General features: G+C 49.3%; 1 protein-coding gene across 8 annotated transcripts in view; it reads left to right on the plus strand.

Moving 5' to 3' along the window:
- The window catches only part of KIAA0319 (KIAA0319 ortholog), a 91,506-nt gene extending 68,256 nt beyond the window's left edge, over nt 1-23,250 (plus strand). For 7 of the 8 annotated variants that reach the window (XM_047734041.1, XM_047734042.1, XM_047734043.1 and 4 more), the window contains 10 exons: nt 2,280-2,412; nt 3,452-3,600; nt 5,796-5,947; nt 7,677-7,815; nt 8,577-8,736; nt 11,917-12,059; nt 13,778-13,900; nt 15,056-15,143; nt 17,252-17,343; nt 21,120-23,250. In XM_047734041.1, the coding sequence (XP_047589997.1) occupies nt 2,280-2,412; nt 3,452-3,600; nt 5,796-5,947; nt 7,677-7,815; nt 8,577-8,736; nt 11,917-12,059; nt 13,778-13,900; nt 15,056-15,143; nt 17,252-17,343; nt 21,120-21,298 (1,358 nt within the window). In that variant the 3' untranslated portion in view covers nt 21,299-23,250. The remainder of the gene's footprint in view (nt 1-2,279; nt 2,413-3,451; nt 3,601-5,795; nt 5,948-7,676; nt 7,816-8,576; nt 8,737-11,916; nt 12,060-13,777; nt 13,901-15,055; nt 15,144-17,251; nt 17,344-21,119) is intronic. The other variant, XM_047734044.1, reaches the window with a different exon arrangement.
- Nucleotides 23,251-25,027: the final 1,777 nt, after the last annotated feature.

Raw genomic sequence — 25,027 nt, forward strand, 5'->3', positions numbered from 1 at the left:
GCATGGAGACCCAGATGGACATCCTCAGGGCCCCTCGCGGGCTCCACTTGCCAGGTAGACAGTTTCCCACGTATCCCACCCTGCTGCAGACCTCCAGGGCCTTCTTGAAGAGTCTGGTCATGATGTGTGGCCTGGTAGCTCCGTGGTTCATAGCCAAATGGAAACTTGACTCCAGATCAGCTCCCAGTTCATTAATGGTTTCATGAAAGCCCAGGGCTCTGCCTTCCTGCAGATTTAAATAACCTTAAGGGTAGTTAGGTTTTTGCTTGACAGTGCTCTTTGCTTTAGAACTTTTATAGAAGATGTTGCTGATCCTGGTCACCGTCCAATATACTGGCAACTGACAATATATTCAACTTATAGGCGATACGTTTATTTATTTTATTTATTCAGTTAATATGTAGTAAGGGTTAGTGGTTAGACCCAGGGATGTGGAATTAAATAAGAAAGACTTGGTCTCCGTCCTCCCAGGGCTCATGGGGAAGTCCACTGAAAAACCACAAGATTGGGGCACCTGGGTGGCTCAGTGGGTTAAGCCTCTGCCTTCGGCTCAGGTCATGATCCCAGGGTCTTGGGATCGAGCTCTGCATCAGGCTCTCTGCTCAGCAGGGAGCCTGCTTCCCTTCCTCCCTATGCCTGCCTCTCTGCCTAATTGTGATCTGTCTGTCAAATAAATAAAATCTTAAAAAACGAAAACAAAACCACAAGATCCGTGCATTTCTAGGGGATGAAGACAGAACCGCTGCAGCCCGCAAAAGGACACACCTACCTGGGCTTAAGGCATCTGCAGAGTCTTACCTGAGCTCAGGTCTGCAGCTGGCCAGGTGAATCTGGGGAGAGAAAGGCAAGGGGAAGAGGTTTTTAGGCAAAGCAAACAACATATAAAAGCCATGGAATGAAAGGGAGTTTGGTAGTTGAAGGAATGAGGAAGAGTGTGGTGGGAAAGAGAAAGCAGTGAGGACGAGGGAGTGTGAGACACAGGGATCAGAAGGCCAAGAGATGCTGTGGAGAGAGGCAGGGGCTCACGTCAAGGGCTTTGTGGCAATGGTCGCGTGAGTGTTGTATCCGAAGGGTAAGAGAACCCGGGTACCACTGAGGTCTGCTGAGCAGCACAGTGAGGCTTGGACTTGGTTGAGATACTGAGTATTAGCTGCTTCAGTGTTTGACTCTGCGACTTTCTTTTTAACAGAAAATTTGACCATTTCAGTTCTGGTATCAATATCAGCAATACTTTGTATCTTTTACTTTTTTAATCTTTCTTTTAAGACTTTATTTTTTATTTTTTTTTAAAGATTTTATTTATTTATTTGACAGAGAAATCTTAAGTAGGCAGAGAGGCAAGCAGAGAGAGAGGGGGGAAGCAGTCTCCCCACTGAGCAGAGAGCCCAATGCGGGGCTCCATCCCAGGACCCTGAGATCATGACCCGAGCTGAAGGCAGTGGCCCAACCCACCGAACCACCCAGGTGCCCCTAAGATTTTATTTTTAAGTAATCTTTATACCCAACGTGGGACTTGAACTTCAACCCTGAGATCAAGAGTCATGTGCTCTACCGACCAAGCCAGCTGGACGTTCCTTCTATCATTTACTATTGTTGAACATTTAACTGAAATGGTTCGAGCATTTATTATTTACCAGGCCTTGTGTTAGGCACTGGGGCTACAAAGACAAAAGGGAGTAAGTCCTGCTTGAAAAAGCAACTGTCGACTCACTTCCTTCCAGTTCCTGCCTGCCTGCCTCCCCCTACTCTATCCCCAGTCCTTCTCTGTATCTGTCCATGCTGTTCCTTTTCCTTCTCTCTTGACTCCGTGACTTTTGAGTCTTTTCTTTATTTATTTGTTTATTGGAGAGAGAGAGAAAGTGCACATGCACACAAATGCATGAGGAGGGGGGAGCTGAGCTCAAGTGGACTCCCCCCTCAGTGTGGAGTCTGATGTGATAGGGGGTTCAGTCTCACAACCCCGAGATCATGCCCTGAGCCAAAATCGAGAGTCAAACACTTAGCCGACTAAATCACCCAGGCACCCCTTGAGGTCTTTTAAGGAAACCAAACATGTATGTATTAGAGAACAATATTTCCTGCTGTCTGGACCCCTGTCTCACCCCAAAACACTGAAGTCCTCGCTCAGCCAAAAGCCTGTAGTGTTTCTCCCCAGGACGCCGCACACTCTAGTAGCCCCCTGATCCAAGTAGGAATAATTTGCTTCAGTCAAGAAATCAGGGGATCACAGGCTTCATGCAAAGAGATAATAGTGTTTCACATCATTTCTGTAATTCTAGAAAGCAACAGACCTCCAGTGGCTGTGCCTGGCCCCGACAAGGAGCTGATCTTCTCGGTGGAGAGCACCACGCTAGACGGCAGCAGGAGCACGGATGACCAGGGCATCGCCCTCTCCCACTGGGAGCACGTCAGGTAGGCTGTCTTACCACTGAGCCGTCGGGGTCACGCCCCTGGCCCAGGGCTAACATTGCCTGCTCTCTGGAGGGTCCAGATTAAACACTCACCTCGAGCACACTGGGGAGTCAGGAGCACTGTTGCTGAAGAGTAGATCGAGTGTGGACGGACAAGATAGATGTTCACTGGCAGTAGAGGGAGGTGGTGCCACGCCAGGTGGATGGGGCCGTCTGGGTGTGGGTGAGCTTCGTGACACACAAGGGGCTGGGAGACGTGTGAGGCACTCATGAGGCCTCCTGTCTACCCTCACTCAGACCATCTGCTCTGCTTGTCAGAGCCTGGTGAGGTCACCAGCCTAGGTTTGCCTGGACAAAAAGCGGGGAGCTGGGTCTTTCTGATGACAGGGCCCACGATCTTAATGACCACACTGTAATTCCCCGGAGGAGACCCCTGGTCTGGCTCATCCCCTCCTCTCCCATACTCTCTGTCAAGGCAGATGAGGGTTTAACCTAATTTCATTCAGAGGAAATGAGAGTAGTTTCTAAGACTTCGTTTGCCAAAGAGATCATTTCACTGAGAGCTCAATTTAAAAACAAAAACAAAACAGTTGGGCGCCTGGGTGGCTCAGTCAGTTAAGCGTCCGACTCTTGGTTTCAGCTCAGGTCACGATCTCAGGGAGCTGAGATCGAGTCCCACGCCAGGCTCCTCATTCAGTGTGGAGTCTGCTTGAGGTTTTTCCTCTCCCTCTGCCCTTCCCCCTGCTTGTGCGCTTTCTCTTTCTCTAAAATAAATAGATAAATACATTCTTAAAAAAAAAAACAAAACAAAAAAACCCCAAATCCTCTTCCTAGGAATCCTGCAGGCTCAGTCTAAAGTAGGCATTATTTGACCTATAACCTCAACTAGAGAATATAAATGGCTAAAAAGTCATCTTAGAACTCACTGGAGGCTATGTTTTAGCTGCAAAATGGGGCTTTTATAAGGACACAGATACCATGCCTGCCGTAGTCAGAACACTGTGCCTGCTCCATCTGTTGTTTGCCTCCCTGTTTCACAGAGGCCCCGGCGCCAGGCAGGTGGACGGTCCTGATGAGGCCATAGACGCCGTGCGGGCTCTCCAGGCGGGTGCCCGCCGCTCCCGTGTGACCGTGACGAACCTGCAGGGGCTGAGTGGCACAAGCGCCCTCACCACGGCCGTGAGGAAGGGTGAGTCCTGGCACCGCAGCTGGCGGGCGCCTCCTGCTTTCCCGTCTCACAGGACTCTCAGGCACGGCTGTTCAGGAGCGCTGCTGTTGATCAGTTTGCAGCACACGCCAAGCTGAGGTCGGCCGAGAAAACACGGTTCTTCCTCTGCGCACGCTCGCTGGGTCCAGCCTCCGTCTGCAGAGAAACAGCATTTCCTTTTGTGTGTCGAGTGAGCCTTCTGTGGCCTCACGCTCCTTCTGTGACCACTGGCCATGAGATGTGACGGCACTATGCTCTCTCCAAACTGGGAGTCGAAGAGCAGAGATGTTTTTGTGTTCCATATTGTTTCTTAACTTGTGGTCTAGTCTCATGCCACTCTGCTTGAGGACCTTTGTTCCAGACATTTCTGTGTCCTATGTGTCACTGTGCAAGGCTCATGGCAGCTCGCAAATGCTGGGTGCTGGAAGGAAGGGATGCGTGTGCGAATGAACGCAGGGTCATGACGTGTGGAAGCACAGAGCTGTCCAAGGGCGCGCTGGACAGAGAAAATCAAGGACGACCCCATGCAGGGGTGCTGGGGAGGGCCCGAGCTTCTGAAGGGTTGAGTGTCAGGCCAAGGAGGTGGGGGCCTTCATCCGCGCGCCGGGCGGGAGTGGCTGGAGCAGTTTTATCAGCAAAGGACATAGATGGGGATGTTTTCAGATGTTTTATGGTGGACGTTTTCAACCGTAAGTAAAAGCAAAGAAACAAGGCTCAGTGGACCATTATGTCCCCATCACCCAGCTTCAACAGCTGTGAGCAGTTTGCCAATCTTGTTTCATCTAGCCGTTCATATTTTCTTTTAGTTTGGTTGGAGTATTTTAAAGCAAACCCTCGCACCATGTCATTTTACCTGAGAGGGTTGGAATTTTACAAAAGGTTTGATGGGAACGGAGGTCAGCAGCAGGGAGGGCAGAGGGGAAGGGATTGACCAGAAAGACATCTTAGAGCTGAAGTCCCAGGACTTGATGCCTCGGCGGTTCTGGGGGAAGAAAGACGGTGGGTGTCTCGGTGACTCAGGGCCAGTGACTTCAGCGCATGGGTGGGCGGGGGCGCCGTGCTCTGGCCTCTGTCCAGACAAGAGCGGCTGCGGGTTTGCAGGGGACTTGAGTTTGGCCATAGCGGATTTGCGGTGATGGTCTGTCCCGAGAGTGCCCGGGGAGCCTCCTGACAGTGTTCAAGATGGCGGGGACATAAGCATGGAAGGGAGTGGCTGCTTTCATCCAGCCTGGAAGCGAGAGAAGGCCTCGTAATCATTTCTCACAGAAGGAGTTTCGGGCTTATGCAGTCTGCTGCAGTCTGTTTCTGTGGTTTCCAGCCTCCCCGTGGTCCACAGCAGAACTAAGCCTCCTTAACACCAGGTTCTCCCCACAAGTTGTCCCAGAAGGGGCGTGTGGTGAACAGTGTGGAAACGCTGCTAATGGTACCAGGTACCTCTACTCTAACCTCTGGGCTATTTTCTCTGGAGGAAAGTGACCAGTGATTGGTGGGGTGCTCCTTGCTCCCTTGGATCAGTGTCTGGATATCCTCACCCCATGACTTTTGCTTGACTTGCAAGGGGTCACGTAGGGTCCCAGAGGGCACCTGAACAGGCAGGATTTCCCTCACAGCAGTTTCCCTTGTCCTCACAGTGGAGCTGTGCCTTATTCTGGGCGCCCCCCGCACCCCATTCTCCCTGGGGCCCCCCTCTCCTGAGGTGATTGTATCAGAAATGGCTCTTACCTTGTTCGTGCTTGTTTAACACCCTGTAGGGGGAGTGAAGCCCTGATTATTTTTGACTCAAGTTTTAATGACTTAAGCAAGAGGTGGCACTTGTAGAAATAAGTATTTCTGGGGCCAGATAGTATGCACCAGGACATAATGAATCAGAATATATTTTAAACTAAAATATTTTCACTTTCTGGACCTTGATAAGGAAGGTCATTGTCTCTTTTTCAAAAAGAGGAAAACTTTTGTGGTATTAGAAAACTCCCCAGGGTACAGGCTGCGAAATTACAACCATGCATAAACCGAGCTTTAAGGAAGTCTCTACATGATGGGTGAGAAGCAGTGCCTCTCGGACACTACGGATCTACACATGTGCAAGGGGGAGCCATTGCGGGTGGTCCATGGCCCACTTCTGCCACCTGCATGTCACATCCGTCTCTGTGCTTTTGTTTTTGCTGTCTTTGACGCAGCAAACAACAGCCCTCCCAGAGCCCACGCTGGTGGCCACCGTGTGCTTGTGCTGCCCAGTAACGGCATTACCTTGGATGGTTCGAGGTCTACGGATGACCAGGGAGTTGTGTCCTACCTGTGGGTCCGGGACGGCCAGAGCCCAGCCGCTGGGGTGAGTGCTTGACCAGAGTCGTCCCACTTGCATCATGCGGAATCAGTCTGCTTGGGCTGCTATGAGGAAAGACCACGGACTGGGCGGCTTCCACGACAGACAGACATGTCTCCCAGTCCTGGAGGCCGTGAAGTCCAAGGTTAAGGCTCAGGATGATTTGGCTGCTGGTCAGAGTTCTCACAGGTGACTTCCTTCTCGCTGTGTCCCCACATGGCAGAGAGGGAGGGCCCTCTGGGGTGTCTCCTTCAAGGACTTTAATCCCGTGGAATCAGGACCCCACCCTGTGACCTTGTGTAACCCTAACTACCTTCTCACGGGCCCTGTTTCAAGCACAGTCAGCCCCGCCAGCGGCTGGGGCTTCAGCAGATGAGTGTGAAGGCCTGGGCACAGCTCAGTGCTAGACAGCATTTCCGTTGGGGCCTCGTCTCCCTTTCCATGCTCCCCACGAAGGTGCTTATGCTTCTTGGTTTCCTCGGAGGCCTGGAGGCGGCAAGCTGCTCTTAGATTCAAGCAAAGGCGGAATCCCTCTCTGATGTTTTCCCACCGGACTTGGGTCAGGTAGGAAACCATAGCCCGGGGGACTTGGACGTGGAGTCTCCACTGGGACTCATTCTGCTCCTCGGCTTCCCCACTGTTCCTATTTGGGTCCGAGTGGGTTCTCTCCTTTTCTCCTCATCATGCCAGATGGGGCAGTTGGCCAAGGATTGCCATTCCCCTTTCACAAGTACAGGAGGCGTGATGCAGATTTGAAAAATGTCTTGGACAAGGTCAACCAAGTCATGCTTAATCAGACCAGACAGACCCAAGTTTTAGCTCCTGGCAGACATTTCTCCCCTTAGATCCCTCCACTCCTTAGGCTATAAATGTAGGCGCATTTTCATTTGTGCTGTTGCTAAGGACTTCGGAGTTGCAGATGTGCTCTTGGACATGCACCAAAGAAGTGGTTGTGGGGGCCAGGGGAGCAGTGCCTGTGAGGCTCAGTCAGCCAGGCATCTGACCCTTGATTTCGGCTCAGGTCATGATCTCAGGGTTGTGAGATCGAGCCCCTTGTCTGGCTCCACGCTCAGCAGAGGTCCCTCTCTGCCTCTCGGTCTGCCCTTCCCCCTACTCTCGCATGCATGCTCTCACCCTCTCTCTCAAATGCTTTACGCTTTCTGAAACACCTCTGGAATGAGTGCTCTTCAGCTAGAGGGGGGATTAGCTTTTCAGGATGAAGGTTCTCCGTTCAGAGCACGTGTTACCTTTGCTTAGGGTCCCCTTCTCTTAGCAAGTGCAGACCAGGGGCGTCCAGGGTTCTTCTCTAATTCTTTGGAACTGGGAACCCCCGGGAACAGAAATACTCTCCTTGGGCTCTTGGGTCATTTGAGAAGGTAAATGTGATACATTAGGAGGGAACGCAAGTTGAGACTATTGTAAAACTGTGTTAGGGGTGCTTGACCCTCACGTCAACGGTTTTTCCCTCTGTTGGAGGAACTGAACGATCTGGTAATGGCCGGACGGCCCTCGGTAAGCACAGCTCAGACGTCCCGGCTGAGAATCTGAGCGCCCCGGCGCTTTCTGTGGGAGAGTTGCTGAGGAGCCCCTCTCTTCAGCTGACCCACCAGCCGTCTCCCTCTTCAGCCTGCCCCTTACAGTCACGCACACATGAAAGAGATGGGCCTCCGAGGTCTGGGATCAGCAGTGGGCCTGAAGTTGGGAGTGTTGGCTGGCAACGGACATTATTTTGCAGGATGTCATCAGCGGCTCCGACCGCAGCGCAGCCCTGCAGCTTACCAATCTGGTGGAGGGTGTCTACACGTTCCGCTTGCAAGTCGTTGACGGTCAGGGGGCCTCGGACACGGACACAGCCACCGTGGAAGTGCGGCCAGGTGCGCCTGGGCTGACGTGCTGGTCTATAATCTGGGCGGCCCACTTTTGGGCTCTTTGCAGTGGACAGGGGCCCACCGGGTGGGGTGGCCCCCGGGGCTGGCTTTGGCTCCTGGCCAGAACCACGGCACGGCTTTCCCTCCTGTTCGCTGTTTACCCCCGAAAGACTCAGCCTCCAAACCACAACGGTGAGCTGGGATCTCGTGTCACTTCTATGTTCCTGTTGGAATGCGAGGTGGCCATGGGAGCTTCAGTGTGGGAGCACAGAGGGGGGCAGCTCCGGCAAGGGACCCCCATATCCCCCATGTCACTGTGGCTAGAGCAGCAGCTGCCGCCGCCTAGCCTGAGGAAAAAGTGTGCAGTGCCCAAATCTCAAGGTAGCTCACAGGCTGTTTAGGTGCCCCTGATTATCTTCCGGGAAGAAATTAATAGACACAGACTTGGGTAAAACAAGGAGAAAGCACTCTCAGACAGCAGCCGCTGTACTGTTCGGTAAACTGAGTCCAACCTTAATCCTAAGAAGTTACCAGGGATCATTTTTTTTTTAAGGTTTTATTTATTTATTTGACAGAGATCACAAGTAGGCAGAGAGGCAGGCAGAGAGAGAGAGAGGTGGAGGCAGGCTCCCTGCGGGGCAGAGAGCCCGATGCGGGGCTCAATACCAGGGATCATTTTAAACTCTTTAAACCCTTGTGCAGGCCTCGCTCCTTACATTGTCCAGCATGATTTCCAAGTGGAAACCCCATGTGCTCTCTTTTCCCAGACCCCAGGAAGAGTGCACTGGTGGAGCTGATCCTGCAGGTGGGCGTGGGGCAGCTGACCGAGCAGCAGAAGGACACCCTCGTGAGGCGGCTGGCGGCCCTGCTGAATGTGCTAGACTCAGATGTTAAGGTTCAGAAGATCCAGGCCCACTCAGACTTCAGGTGTGCACCATACGCCTGTCTGGCAGGACCCTGTTTCTTTCCTTTGCTTGTTGTTTTGCTCACACTTGTATCTCATCCATACATTCTTTCGCTCAAAGGGCAGCAGGAAGGGCAGTGTCATTCCAGGTCCCTCCTTCAGATCTCAGTAAATGTTGACTGAGCATGTACCAGATGAAGGAGTTAGCAAACGTCAGCCAGAACGGGTCCTTTAGCTCTGCTGTCTTTGGAGGTCATGCGAATGGCTGACACAGAACGTGTCTCACAGCCGGCTTCATCTCTGCCCCACATTCCAGGACTGAGGCTTCTCTCGGCGTGAGAGGAACATTGCTTACCGTTGCTGTCTTCTGAGAGTCTAGGAGGCTAAACCTCCAGCCTTTATTTCTTACAAGATTTATCTATTTAATTATGCTTTTATTTTTGAATGTTTATCCAGTCTATGAGTAGTACGGGAGGGTGGGAGAAGAGAAAGGATATGGGAAAGAAAACCTACCATTCACAGAAAATGCATCAGTTACTGTCAGCCACTCTGTTTGAATTGTTTTCTGGATAACTGAAGTTTACTTAGAAAAACACCAAGTTAAAGGAAAATTGTATTTTTTCATAGAACTCTATCAAAACAAATCACACATTTCTCCTACTTACAAAATATCAAACATTGAATGGAACAAGTCTGAAAGTCAACAAAACCAGAGGCTATTTCTTTGAAAAATCAATGGAATTGATAAACCTTTAGCTAGACTGACCAAGAAAATAGAGAAGACTCAAATTAGTAAAATCAGGAATGAAAGGGGGTAATCCTACCAACCACATAGAAATAAAAAGAATTATTCTATGAGCAATTGCATGTCAACAAATTAGTTAACCTGGATGAAATGGATGCAGTCCTAGAAAGAAGCAACTATACCAACTGACTCCAGAAGAAATGAAAAATCTTAATGGACCTGTAGCGAGTGAAGAGATTAAATTAGGAATCAGTAACTTCCTACCAAGCCCAGGACCAGATGGCTTCACTGGTGAATTCTACCAAACATTTAAAGATTTACCACCACTTACACAAGTTCTTTGAAAACATAGAAGAGGAGGGAACACTTTCCAACTCATTCTAGGAGGTCAGTTTTTACTCTGATATGAAAATCAGACAGAAGGGCACCTGGGGGGCTCAGTCAGTGAAACGTCTGCCTTCGGCTTGGTTTGTGACCCCAGGGTTCTGGGTCGAGCCCCACGTTGGGCTCCATGCTCAGTGGGGAGTCTGCTTCTCCCTCTGCCTCTGCCCCTCTCCCCTGCTCGTTCTCTCAAGTATATAAAAATCTTTAAAATAAAGAACTAAAAATAAAACCAGAGACATTCCCAAGGGAAAAAAAACACTACTGACCAATATCCCTTATGAATATAGAAGCAGAAATGCTCAAAAAAATACTTAGAAACTGCGTGCAGCAACATATTGAAAGTAGTAGACACATGGCCAAGTGGGATTTTTCCCAGGCATGCAGGGGATGTCAATAAATGTAATAAACCCTTTTGTCCTGTAATAAAGGATAAAAGCCATGCAATCATCTTAGTAGGCACAGAAAAAAGCATTTGATAGAATCCAGCAGCCTTTCATGCTACAAACACTTGTAGGCTCCTCAAAAGCTATGTCTCCTCAAAAGCTACATTTACGTCCTGACCTCTACTACCTGTGTGAGCCTCTGCAGAAACAAGATCTCTGCAGACAGAGATAGTTGAGATCCGGTCATACTGCTGTAGTAGGGTGGGCCCTTCACCCAGTGTGACTGTGTCCTTATAAGAAGAGACTCAGAAACAGAACCACAGGGAGATGACCACGTGACAACAGAGGCAGAGGTGAGGTGGATGCTTCAGCAAGCACAGAGCGCCCACCATTGAGAGCCACGAGAAGGGTGTGGGACAGGTTCTCCTCTAGCACCTGCAGAGACAGGATGGCCCTGACAACACCTTGATTTTGAGCTTTGAGGCTCCAGAACTGCAAATAAACTTCTGTTGTGATAAGCTCTCCAGTTCATGGCAGTTTTAATGGCAACCTTGAAAACCAATACAGATTTGAATAGAAAGGTCTCCAGAGAAGACTTAGGAATGGCTAATCAGCACATGAAAAGGTGCTCTGGATCGTGAGCTATTGGGAAATGCAAAGTGAAACCCCTTTGAGAAGCACCTCACACCCACTGGGGTGGCTCTAATCCAGAAAACGAACCAGAACAAATACTGGTGAGCATGCGGAAAAATCGGAACCCTCTGCATTGCTGGTGGGACTGCAGAGCTGGGCGGCCAGTGTAGAAACCAGTGCTGAGCAGTTACCGTGCAGCCTGGCGACTCCACTCCTAGGTCCATATCCAAGAGAAACAATCAGTGTGTGTCCACACACAAACTTGCACACCAACATTTACACATTCAGCCGAATCCGTACAGCCAAAAAGGGGAGACAGTGTGAATGTCATCAGTGGCTAAACGGGTAATTCAGTGAGGGATGTCGGTACAACGGACTAGAGTTTGGCATCAAGGGGAAGGAAGTCATGGTGCACAGAAGGACACAGATAAACCGCAAACACCACATGCTTGCTGGAAGAAGCAGGACGTGGAGCGCCTTGTGTGTGTGTCATTTATAGCAAACACAGCAGAGTGCCTCGTGTGTGACGTGTAGCAAATGCACAGTCAGACCAGGAGAAACGGAAAGAGAATGATTTGTTGCCAGAGTCCAGAGAAAGGAAGGCATGGAGGGTCACTCCTTCATGGGCACAGGGTTCTGTCCGGAAGGGATGACGATGTTCTGAGTCACATGGCAGCCATGGTGGCCCAGTGCGGTGAATATGCAAATGCCGGGTACCATTTAGAAGGGCGAGTGCCAGTGCAAGTAAATTCTATCTCAGTCCAAGATAAAAGTTGACGTTGCCCTGTGACGGCTGAGTCTCTTTCCACACACCGCATATTGCCCCATTAATCTAGAGGTGTGTCTGTCACCCAGTGACTAGACAGCTCTTAGAATGAGGAGTCTGTGTTCGTGAATAAACACGGATCAGTTCCTTGGCCTACAAGAGATGCCCTGTGTCCTTGCCAACCCACCCAGCCGGGGCAGTCAAGACCCTCACCGGTCAGAGGGCCAGGGCAGACCTGTCCTCTCGGCCGCCACCTGACCGCGTGGCTGTCCTCTCCCCTTGTCTTCTGCAGCACCATCATTGTGTTTTACATCCAGAGTGGGCCGCCTTTCAAGGTTCTCAAAGCTGCTGACGTGGTCCGAAATTTGCACAGACGGCTCTCAAAAGAGAAGGCTGATTTCTTGCTTTTTAAAGTCTTGAGGATCGACACAGCAGGTATGTCTCCTATGGGAATGTGCCTTCTTTTAAGGGCCAAGTAATATAAATATTGGCTATCTATTCAGAACTGGGTGGCGCTGAGCAAAACATCCCATCAAATTCACTGCATCGAGAATCTTACAGAAACCTAAATGTCCATTGAGGTTGAAGTGGCAGATTTCTCAGGGGAGGGGATCTAAGATCTGTTTGCAGTCTGACAGGACAGAGGTGAGGTCACATAGTCTTTTTGGACTGACTGGGCATGAAGTCCAATATTGATTTAATTAGAAATTAAATATCAAACTTCATTCCTCCAAGAATATGCCTATGGGATAATTCCTCTGGGAATATTATAAAAGAATCAGACTCAGCCTTGCCAGGCATGGCTAAGTTTCACTGGCGTGGAAAGAGGAGTGAGGTGTGACCATTTTCACGTTAGCGTCCAGAAACATGTTGTACGTTTAGTTCTATGGTGGGCTTCCTCCAACACATTTGCCAACTGCTCTTTGTCTCTGAGGGAAGCAAGACCAACAGTGGTCATGGGTGGGTTTTTAAAACTATACTCCAGATAATGGTCATTGTCAGAAATTTCATATTTAAGCAGTCAGGACAGTGGTAAAGACAAGTGTTATGGGCCGGAGAAGCTGTGTTCATACAGTTTTTCCGCTGGACCTCACACTGGTGTGACAGTGGTGTTTCATAGACCACTGGAAATGCAGGGTGACTTCTGAGTGCCTTCCACTGTATCTCCGTCTAAGCCCCTTGCTTGCTCACCTGTCCTGGCACCATGGGTGTAGTCAGAAATGTGGTCTTTGTCCAAGTTCTCAGTCATGACCTTATAAGGAATGTGAATCCCTCATGATGTTGAAGCGGCTGTTCCAGCAGGCGCCGAGGACTGTGAGCATCATGAGAGACACGCGATGCTGGGCAGTACGGTGTAGCTTGTGTCGGATGTCTGTCCGGAATCGACGTGCGTAAGGCCAACATACACTAACGTAATTTTTAAAATAATCCCTTTTTTATAACTACAAAAGTAATGCCTTATTTATTATAGGAAATTTGGAATTCAGAGAGGCAAAAAACTTAAACAATTCTCTAGGTTCTTGAGCCTAGAATCCCCACCCTCCAAACCTAACTTTCATTAGTATCTGATGCATTTCCTTCCAGTTCGTCCATCTCTGGAAACGTGATACAATCGGGATAATGGATAAATATTTTTAATCTGTTTTTTAACCTCAAATCAAATCTCGATCATTTTTTTCCAAATCTCTGACGATTTCTCCCTCAGTAGGGTACTTACGGCTGCAGAGCCCTCCATCCTGGGTGTGCTCAGGCAGTCCTCTACTCAGGGACTTGAGGCGGACCATAAGTAATGCTCTAAGTGTAGACAAATCTTTGTGTATATCCCCAATTATTTTCTTAGAATGTATAAATTCTTAGCATGTATCTTTCTTAGGCCAGAGGCCATCTTTCTTGGTCACACCAGTGTGAGGTCCAGGGAAAAAAATGTATTGGCTACATTTTTAAGGCTTTTGTCGCCTGGTGTGGATTGTTGTTTTTCTGCCATTTGCTTCCTGATGGGAGAGACCCCCTGGGCCCCCTCTAGGCCATAGAGGCTCTTGACTCGGCAAGATGTGTCTGTCGGGGCCGAGCTAATGCAGAAGCACAGTGGGCGGAAGTCAGGCCCCGCTTCTGCCCGCCGCTGCGCTGGCCTCAGCCGCGCCCACCTCTTGCAGGCTGCCTTCTGCGGTGCTCAGGCCACGGCCACTGTGACCCCATCACGAAGCGCTGCGTGTGCTCCCAGCTGTGGATGGAGAACCTGATTCAGCGTTACCTCCAGGATGGGGAGAGCAACTGCGGTGAGTCCGGGGCAGGGGCGGCTGTGGCCGAGGCGTGTGGGGACACAGCCTTTTGCAATACCCGAAATATCTGCCCTACTCGGCCACTGTAAACCTTCCGGTCTCCTCACCTGAAGCCAAGGAGGAGTGAGTTAAGATCCTCCCCACACCTACCATGCCTGTGGACCTAGGCTCTTCCATAAAACTTCCTGATAAGGAAACCCCCCTGGGCAGAGCACAATTGGCTAACTGTACCCAGCCTTGCTGAGAGCATTGCTTTGTGCCTCTGGGGCCGTTGTCCGGGTGCCCCTGCCTTGGCTTGGGCTCAGTTGGCCTTCTGGTGAAGTGTTTCCTGGTGTGGGCCTGTTGGACGTGGATGAACAGCAGAATCAGGCCCACTCCTCCGGGATGTCTGCCCAGGTTGCACCAACAATGGGAGCCTCTGTCTCCGCTGGCCCTGCCGGTGCCCTGATGTGTCCTCTAGGGAGGAATCCATTGTAATGCCAGTCTATTTCCAAGAGTAATTTTGTTGCCGTGGGGATCCAGGTTGGACGTATATGGCTGAGAAATTTGAAAACAGCCAGCCCTTGGATGGGTTTTCCAAGGAGCAGGTATTTAATGGAGTTAATCCTTTATCTTTGGGCCCTTGGTTTCTCTGTCCGGAATTGCTGTTGCAAAGCTTTTTACACTGGATTTGTACAAGAATGTGGGAGGAATACAGATCAGGTAGTTTCTGAATTACTGTCTGGCTCTAAAAAGTGTCTTCGTGTCCTAGGCAGCCAGACAGATATTTTATTTGCCTGTTTAAAAACTGAGCCAGAGCTATTTTGGTGGGGAGAGCTGTGCTTTTTGTGATTATGGAATTAATATTTTGGTGTGTCATACATGGGTGTTCACAGCATACATTTTAATTAATTTGGTTTTGACAATTCTGTCCTTAAGTCAGCATGAAATATACCCCAGGAGGTCCCTGACCCAGTTGGACAAAAGTAGGGTACTTTTAAGTTGTTCCTGATTTGTTTATATTGTACCTTGTTTATGCTCTGCAGACAGACCAATGGCCAACAGATGGCCTTTGGTCATAAGAACTTGCTAATATACATCATGAAACACAGAAATAAAGTTGTTTTGTGAACAGCGTGTAACCGTGTCTGCTCTGGCTTTCTTGTTTTCCAGAGTGGAGTGTGTTCTACGTGGCAGCGTTGGCTCTCACTGTCCTCGGGCTGACCGGGGGCGTACCCTGGCTTTGCCTCTACTGCAGGAGGTACGTGGCCGCTCCTTTTTTCATGGCCCTGGGATAAAGACACACCAGGAAATGGGACTCAACAGCTGTAGTAGCCTTTGCTTGGGTTTGTTAAGCTACTGAACCATTTGACAATCACTTTTACATGAAGACAAACTAGACTTTCAGAGTCCTTTATAAGGGGGCCTGGCTGACTCAGTTGGTGGAGCATGGGACTCTGGATCTCAGGGTCATGAGTCCAAGACCCACGTTGGGTGTGGGGCGGATAAATGCAATAATCCCAGCGGCTGCTTTTCCTTATGCAGCTTTCCGCTTCCCTGCAAGGCTCAGGGATTCTGTATCAGGTCTAGTGTTATTTTCTTTGTCTCACCTTTGTTCACTGAGACACTCCTGGAGTAGCCCATCAGACCTCAGGAGAGGGAGGAGTTCTAGAAGCGTACAATGCAAATTTAGATTTTGCTTCTTGTGTGTGATGCAACAGTGGACTCTATCTCAATCCTATTGAATAAATGCAAAACTTTAATCCAGGCAGTAGGGTCATGGAAGAGGAATTTTGCTTTAGGTGTTTCCTTCTTCCTTTTTGGGGGGTGCTGACCTCCGAGAAGCCTCTGAGCTGCCTCCTGGTCTGAATCTTCCAGAACCCTGTGCCCAGTCCTCTGTGAGGAGATTCGTAGGGACAGTGATTTCTCAAGTCCCGGGAAGACATCCTACACAAAACACCACCATCCTACACAAAACACTAAATGCTCTCCAAAGAAGATAATGATTAAAAAAAAAAGATGTGGGGCACCTGGGTGGCTCAGTGGGTTAAAGCCTCTGCCTTCGGCTCAGGTCATGATCTCAGGGTCCTGGGATCGAGCCCCGCATCGGGCTCTCTGCTCAGTGGAGAGCCTGCTTCCTCCTCTCTCTCTCTCTCTCTCTCTGCCTGCCTCTCTGCCTACATGTGATCTCTGTCTGTCGAATAAATAAATAAAATTAAAAAAAAAAAATACCGAAAAAAAAAATAAAAAAAAAAGATGTGATCGTAATTAATAGTTATATTTTGAAACTGCTTATATTATCTTCTTGGTTTTATTTGTGATTGCTTTCCCTATGGTGATCCCAATAGTGAATTGCAGAAGGCTGGAGCACAGGCACTCAGAGGCCTAAATCCCAGGAAGTTTTCTAGAGCCATTTGGGACCATGGGCACCCTGCTGTGCTTCACTTTCCAAAGTTCTGCAAAAAATAAAAATAAATGAAAAATTTAAAAAATACACATTGTGCAGTTTTGTGACCATATGTATTAAGCAGATGACTGTGATGATTAAGAAAGTGTTTGACTGTGACCATTTTAAGTATTAGTAAGTAATATTAAGTATCTGCCATTCTCTGTCAGCTGTGCGCTCTCTACACTATTCAGTCCTCCCAGCAACCATACAAAAGGGGACTGTTTTTACTCCTATTTTACCGGTAGGAACCTGCAGTCACAGCTGGTGAGCACTCAATCAAGGCTTAGGGGCCCATTCTCTTAGTCACCTGCCTGTGGAAAACTGTCCTCAGCATAACCTCCCCACGGCTTTGAGGTGTGTTTTCACATAATCCCCTGAAGCTCAGGATGACACACGAAGGACTAGCCCAGTTGTTCTCATGCGTTGTGGAAAATGAAATCCTGGGTTGTTGCCACTTAATTTTAGGAATCTGCTATATTTCTGGTTGGTTGATTTGTTACCCCCTAGTTGCTAGTTTCCATCATCTTTGCATCTTTGGACCTTCTAGGCCAGTATAGGTTCAGGGGGCCAGTGTGGGCATCCAGGTTTCTCCAAGTGAAGAATCACTCACGGGAAAGCTCTCTGTGCCAGCACGAAGGTGCTGAGAGGACGGCCCTTGGGGGCCTGGACTCGTCAGACCCGGGCTTAGCCGGGAGCCCGCAGGTCGGTGGGCGCCGGGGGTGTGGCCGTGCCACTCCTGTGTGTGTTCAGGACCCGCGTGGTGCCTCAGGTGCCCGGAACGCAGACCTGGCCATGTGCGCACAGCGTTCCCACCAGTGCCGAGCCCTGCGTTCTGAAGGCCGAGCGTTTCCGCTACTGTTTTAACTCCTGGCTCCCAGTTCCCTAAGAATCTGAGTCGAGCTTTTTGTTGTTCCTTTCAGACGAAAAAGGACTAAAATAAGAAAGAAAACCAAGTATACCATCCTGGACAGCGTGGACGAGCAGGAGAGAATGGAGCTGAGGCCCAAGCGCGGTAAGATGGCCTGTGGGATGCTTCCCGGGGCCTTGAGCGGACTGGGTGCGGGCGCCCCTGAGCGCTGCCTTGGTGGGAGGCGGAACGACGGGTGGGAGCCGGCAAGTTCATGGGGAAGGAACAGTGAGTCTGAGTTTCCGGGAAGAAGCACCTACATCTGGCCCACGGAGAGGCGACGGCGGCATAGTTGTATCCAGATTCTGTGAGATTTTGGTGACGCACTTAGAGGCCTTACCAGGTGAGGGACGGAGAGGCCTCGCGTCCACTGAGCCCCCGTCGAATGCCCGCAGGCAAAGACTGCTTTTCCAGCAGGTTTTTCTCTCGTGGTTGGGGTGTGGGGCGTGTGACAGCATTCCACACCAGCTCGCCTCTGAACACTGTGCCCTGCAGGTCTGCTCCCCGAGAGATGCGCCCAGATGACCGGCAGGCTCCAGCTTGGAGCCTTGCCCTTAGCGGACTAGCCAGACGTGGGTGAACCCCAGCTTCCACACAACACTGTCGCCACAAAGCGCAGACCCCGATGCTCTGAGCCACCTCCCGGCCACCCCACGAGCTTGCTGGCTCTCCTTCCTGGCCGTCGGAGGCTTCTTAGCGCTCGTATGGGTCCTTCATAACCTGCATTGTAACTGCATCCTCACAGAGGGACATAATCACTTTCAAAGTCGTGAGATGCAAAACGTCCGTAGTAAATGCTGAGTGCCTGCCCTCTGCGCAGACACCGAGTGAGGCCCGGGGGAGCACAGAGCCCCGGCCAGAGAGGGTGATCCCGAAGCAGCCCGGACGGGACTGGCCGAGCACCGAGGTCCGCGTGGCTGACGTCTGGGGAGTATGGCCAGGGGCTCTGGCAGGGAAACGGACATGAGGACATACCTAATCAGTGCATGTGTGCGCTCGCCTCTCATCACATCGTGGGACACCAGTTTTATACAGCGGCTGTAGACCTAAGAGCTCAGAGGGCTTAATTTTTTTTTTTTAAAGATGATTTATTTATTTATTTGACAGAGAGAGAGACCAAGAGAGGGAATACAAGCAGCAGGAGTGGGAGAGGGAGAAGCAGGCTTCCTGCTGAGCAGGGAGTCCAATGCAGGGCTCGATCCTAGGACCACGGGATCATGACCCGAGCCAAAGGCAGATGTTTAACCAGCAGGCCACCCAGGCACCCCTTCTCGTACCAGTTTTGAAAGGAAGAGTGGTTTGCATGTACAGGTCCTTAAGGGCTTCATTCATCACAGCCTTTAGGTCAAAACAAAGTACTGGGGTGCCCAGGTGGCTCAGTCGGTTGGTTAAGCATCTGACAACAACTTGTTTTGGCTCAGGTCGTGATACCACAGTCGTGGGATCGAGCCCCACATCAGGCTCTGGGCTCAGCTTGGAGTCTGGTTCAGATTTTCTCTCTCCCTCCTGATCGTGCGTACTCTCTCTCTCTCATAAATAAATAAAATCTAAAAAACAAAACAAAAAACACAACAAAGGAAGTACTGACAGCATGCATTAGACCATCTGTGAAGGGGGGGGAATCTTCTTCCCTATGAAAACACTTTCATGATAGGGAAACGCTCAGCCACGGGGATGTTTAGGCATTGGTTCAGCTAAAATGCACATGGATGGCCTCGTTAACCTCTGGAGACCCCTATTACCACATTACTACTTGCTCTAATATTAGCTAGTGACCTTCTTTAGCTATAGTGTGAGTACAAGCTGAAAACCACATTTGTGTCAACCTCGAGCCCCGAGGCCGTCACTGCGATCTGGTTCCACTGTCCTTCACGCATAGCAGGTGGTGAATAAATGTTTTAATATAAAAATAAGTATAAATCTAGCCTTTAATTTATAACCATAGATGCAAAGATACCTCAACCACCATCAGTGCCGAGTTGCCAAAAACAGAGTTTATATTAGAATTAATTTTATCTGTGTTTTGTTATTTTTGTTTGCATTTTTGGATAGAATGCTTTAGTTAATCAGTACCACTGGAAATTCACATTTTTCTTACATGAACCGTGTTTACATAAAACAGTGCAAAACTCCCTCTGTTTAGCAGTAAAATGGCTCTTTTGCAAATCTGCGGGGACTGATTTCTGACTCAAGAGCAAAACAGCTTTACTGCCATTTGCAGAAAAGTGATCTCAGACCCACAAAATTAATGAAGTAGAGTCAACTTCCAAAACTTCCACACAGGAAAGCTTTAAGGAAAATAGCTATCTCTAGAATTCTCCGCTATAAAATAAAGGTTGAGTATTTACCTCAAGTTTAACTATGGTTTCAAAAATTTTAGGAAAACCCTGAGTCAAAGAAATTCAAGACGGAAGTTGATCATTTTTATTTGAATATTTTGTTCTACCATTGCTAAGTTCCCCAACATCGTTAAGGGTCCAAATGACAGAAATTACCCTCGATATCTTCTGGGCTTTCCTTTCTTTGGCCAGTTGCCCCATTTGTTGTGTAAACTTGCAACTGCTAAGCTTCCAACACATTCAGCATTTAAATCTTCAGGGCTTATATTTATAAACACAGATAGTCCTACTTGAACAGAAATAAATGAACTATTCACCGGTCAGCATGGGAAACTAACCATCCCAGGACCTCGGGATCATGACCCAATCCAAAGGCAGATGATTAACAACTGAGCCACCCAGGTGCCTCTCAGCACACTTTCAGGTTGCATTATGTCACCCCCTTCCTCCTAGAGTAACCTTGTCCTTCTCATGTCCCAACCCCCATTCTTCTTCCTGCCGGGCTCTAAACCTATTGTTGGTGCCTTGTTCCCACTCCACCCACCGTCTCGCCTAGTCTCTTGTCTCCTGTCCCCAACACTCTGATGACCCCTTCAGACCCTCAGGATCTGAGAGCAGTAACTGTAACTGTTTCAGACGTACTACATCCTGTTCCATGCGCATTACCCATTTAATCCCAGGGCGGCCAGCAGCTCTGAGACATGTACTGTGATGATCCCCATTTCACAGAAGAGGAAACTGAGACATAGGAAAGCTTAGCCACTGGCCGGGAGTGACCGAGCCAGCGAGGGCCCGTGGCAGGTAGGGCCGGGCCACCTGCTTCTCCCAGTATTTCTGGTGCCACTCGGCACACTTCACACCCTCCTGGGTTCTGTCTAAATCCCGGCCTGAAGCAATGCTGGTGGATCGGTGTGTGCTTATCCGTTCTTGATCCCTGTGAGGTTGATTTTTCAACATTTATGCCTATTTTGAACTGTCTTCTCATGAGTCTTTGTCTTAGACCCTTTGTCTTAAACACTTAGCTAGATACTATAATAGATATTCTCTGAGAGCAGAGGTCACATCTTTTACCACTTCTGTCTCTTAGTTTGACCACAAGCAATCACATATTCTACCCAAAATATTTTGATGGAACCGAATCTTAAAACCCTAACAGCTCTTACTTACTGAGCACCTCCTGAGTGCTAACTGCTGGGCCTCAGCTTCACTCGCACTGTTTCACGGAGTCCGCACCCCGAACCCGTGGAGTGCGTGCCTGCCGTCTCCCAGTGTTGATGGTGCTGGAGACTGAAAGCCCAGAGAGGTTAGGCATCTTGTCCAGCACCACACAGCTAGCTGGTAAGTGTCAAAGCTTGGGCTCAAGCTCAGGGCTGACTCAAAGCCCTTGTTGCTGCTCACCAGGGCCTCTAACCCCTGCCGTGTTGTGAGTGTTGCTTTGAAGGTACAGAGAGCACAGCTGGGTGCATGGGACCTACGACCAGAACAGCAGCTGGGAGTGAAAAGGCCATTTCCCCCAAGATGCATCTGTCTGCTTCTCCCCAGGTATTAAACACCGAAGCACGGAGCACAACTCCAGCCTGATGGTGTCCGAGTCGGAGTTTGACAGTGATCAGGACACCATCTTCAGCAGAGAGAGGATGGAAAGAGGGAATCCAAAGGTTTCCGTGAATGGGTCCCTCAGAAATGGCTCTCCCTTCAGCTATTGCTCAAAGGACAGATAAGGAAGCAGCTGTAAACTCAAAGGTTACCCCCAGCAATCCCTGAATCCAGGACCAGTGAATGGGAGTTAACACACAGAGCTAACTCCTGTGAGAATCGTGCATTATGGTCCTTTCACAGCGGGCTGGATGTGTGTCCCTGCGTTTAAAAGATCTGTTTTCTTGGAGCGTTTGAGTTATGAAACAAAACATTAACGTTGCTCTTTTAGCAGAGATGCTTGCTGATAGGGATACAGTTTGGGTGAGATACGAGGTATGTACTTAAAAGAGTTTGTGCTTTGTAGCTGGCACAGTGTTTATAGTACCTTTGTGAAAGTAAGGATGGACACCTGCGTCTATCTGCAGACCTCTAGATAAGTTAAACACATTTAGAGAGTCTCATTTCTCTTGGGAGCTGTGATTGCCTTCAAGGACGATTTTCCAGACATGGTTTCTCTGGTCGGGCCCCCACAGTCCCAAGGCTGCTGTGTCTGTTACAATAGCTTATTGGAGGTGTGGGTTGTCTTCTGTGTAGCAAGTTTTCTGTGCTGACCAAGAAACCCGAACAGAGCAGAAACCCCCGGGACCTTTATTCCTGGCTATGGCCAACCACTGTTTCTGTGTCCTCTGTGGACAGCAGCTCCTGGGAATCCGAGAGCTGAGTGAGAATCACAGGACAAGGACCAGAGGCACAGAAAGGGACGTGGGGGCTTAGTGACCTGTAGGTTTAAAGTTGAAGGTTGCATGGCAACATTCTTTGCCTTTTCTTTCTTCTAGACAAAAAAACTACCCTGAAGCCTCTCCTAGCCCTAGTGTACATTAGACATGATAAAAGTGATTATTAACTGATGGAGCATTTATTGAGTATGTTCATAGGCCGTGCATTTGGATTGCCTTAGATAAGAATAATGACTCAGCAACTTTGTACATAGTCTCAAAATCAGAAATACAGCCTGTCTTAATTAGGATGGTATGTTCATGATCATTGGCCTACAGGTTCTTTCCGTGATAACAAATTGACATAGACATTCACTTCATATGTTTAAAAAACATATTAAACTTTTTTTTTTTTTAACCAAATCTTATTTGAATGTTTGGGGGGGAAAAACCATCCCCAATCACAGAACACCACAGAGCAGTGACCTGGGGTGAACCGTAGCCTATGGAGGTGGCTGGCTCATGGTGGTTCTCTACCTAGCCTTAAGGTGGGTTCTCTACCCAACCAAGATGGGTGGCCCGGGAGGGGCCCATTGGCATTCTTTGGAGAGATTAGAGGTGGGGCCCATCACGGATCTGAACCCGTGTTGTGGCCTCAGGCGGGAACACACCTGAAGAGTATCCTGGTGAACAAGTTTCTGTGAAACTGGGATGGCTTTACCACGATTAAGTGGAAGAGCAAGAGGATTAAACAAGCCGTGTTAAACCATCAGAGTGGGAACAAATGAGAAGATAGTTCCTGTGGGTCCCTGAAGAAAATGAAGCTTGCAAGTGCTTTTGTTCTCTCTGGTTGTATTTATCCTCGTGAGATCATCTTGCTTGCAGTTTTGTACTTTCTGGGGAACGTACTGTAAGTGTAAGACTGTTTTATTTAAAACATAATTTCTTTGCTTAGGTTTCCTCTTTCCGCATTGTTAGTCAGTTCAGTCTGCTATCTGGAATGTGTGATGTTTTTTACACCAGAATTTATCTTCATAAACTCAGTATCCGGGGTGCCTTGTGAGCAGAGTTGGGGGTTTTGTGTGCCACCGGGACTTTCTGGCCTCGAAGACTGCGGAAGAGCAGGTGGATGGAGTGCAGTGACGAAGACGGGAGCGAGCGTGTGCTCAGTGTTTATGTGCATAATACACATACTAGAGATGCCCGTCGGGTCCTTCCAGTCAACCTTGGAAAGTAGATGCGATTATTCTCATGTTGCAGGGAACGACCTGGAGTCCCAGAGAGGTTAAGTACCTTGTGCAAGGTGACAGCCAGAGTGCTAGGTCTGGGAACTGAATGCAGGTTTTTTAAGCTGTCAAGCCCCTGCTTTCCACGCTCCTCCCTGACTACACAAGGACCTCCCACCCTCAACTGGTGGACAGCAAATTCTGGCAGGCCTTTTGGACCATTTGTTCCTGGGAGGGCTGCCCACGAGACCCTAACAGTTGGTGCAAGAGGATGTAACCCGGGGGCTAAGAGGCCAGCTGTGTTTGTGATGGAAGATCCCGCAAGGCACGCAGCACTGGAGGCTTGCCAGCCGGAGGACGGGGGTCCCGGATGGTCCAGGCCGCCCTGTGCTCTACGTTATTTCCCGGGTCAGACCAGGTCTTAATCGCAGGAAAGCACGTAGGAGACTAAATCAAGTGTATTTCTGTAATGCCACCTCGGAGCTGGGGGGGGTACTTCATGCCTCCTGTGCGGGGCTCCCCTTGGTGGGAGTCGGCCAGCTGGCCTGGGACCTGTCCTGTTGCTGCCCATGCACCAGTGGCGGTTTTCATGCTTCCAAATGGTTGGAGAAGTCATAAGGCTGTTGTGAGACTTCGGTGTGCGCCAAGAAAGCCATGGCGGAAGGCGCGCCCCTCGCTCCTGCTTCTGTGGACGTCAGAGGAGCCGGTCCTGGCCCTTCGCAGAACCATGTGTCCAGGCCCACAGCTGGCCACTTCCTACCTCCCTCAACGTGCTCAGCTCACAGTCTGCTTGAGAGTCTCTCTCTGTCCCTCCCCCTTGCATGTCCGCTCCCTCTTTCTCTCTCCATAATAAATACATCTTTGCCAACAAAACAACACTAGTCATTCCAGTAGGGGCACCAGTGGGGGCTGGCAGTGTTCTGTTTCTTGCTCTGAGTGCTGGTCACGAGGTGTCCTCAGCTTGTGAAGTTTCCGTAAGTTGATCACTTATTCACTTATGTACTCTTTCTGGCATGCATGTTACAGTGAGTGAAATTTTAAAAATTTTAAATTTAAATTCAATTTAGGTAACTTATACTATATTATTAGTTGCAGGGGTAGAATGTAATGATTCATCAGTTGCACATAACACCCAGTGCTCATTACATCCAGTGCCCTCCTTAATGTCCGTCACCCAATAGTAAGAAACCTTGCTGAGTGATTTCACTTCCAAAGCCAACTACATATAAAGGGAGAGCACGGGGGATTTCCTTGGTGGTGTTGGTGGGACAGTTCTGTATCTTGATTGTGGCAGTAGTGACACAAACCTTCCTACTGATGGGGTTAAGTTGGGTAACATACACGTTCACAGAAAGGAGTGTACAGGCCACTGGGGATGCTGGCCTGTATCAGCAGGATGATACTGATGTCAGTTGCCTGGTAGGAGTTATGTATGGTGGTGAGCACTGGGGGAAGAAGGGTGGAGGGCATAGAGGAATCCACTGATTCCGCAACCTCCCATGAGGTTGTAATTATTTCAAGATCAAAAGTTGGAAGATGCTGAGGGGAAACAGCCAGCTTTGTGATCAACAGTGCTGTACTAAAAGTTCTTCCATTAAAGTCAGCAACAACGACAACCAGGATTTCTCCAACGGAGCAGTCTCTCTTTTTGAGGTGAGTTTAGGGAATGGCCAAATTTCTTGTATTTCAAGCCTACTTAGTACTGTCACCTCTGTCCTGAAGGTGACGAGCCCAGAGTTGCAGGCCTGAGGTCTTAGCACAACAGGAAGAAACCACACAGTCTTGCCTAATCTGACACATCACCTGCGAAAACCATGTCCCCTGCATCACCAGGACAGGGGATTTGTCTGTGGCCTGCACTGTGGCAAGT

The sequence above is a fragment of the Lutra lutra genome, chromosome 6 (assembly GCF_902655055.1).
Source record: "Lutra lutra chromosome 6, mLutLut1.2, whole genome shotgun sequence".
NCBI lineage: Eukaryota > Metazoa > Chordata > Mammalia > Carnivora > Mustelidae > Lutra > Lutra lutra.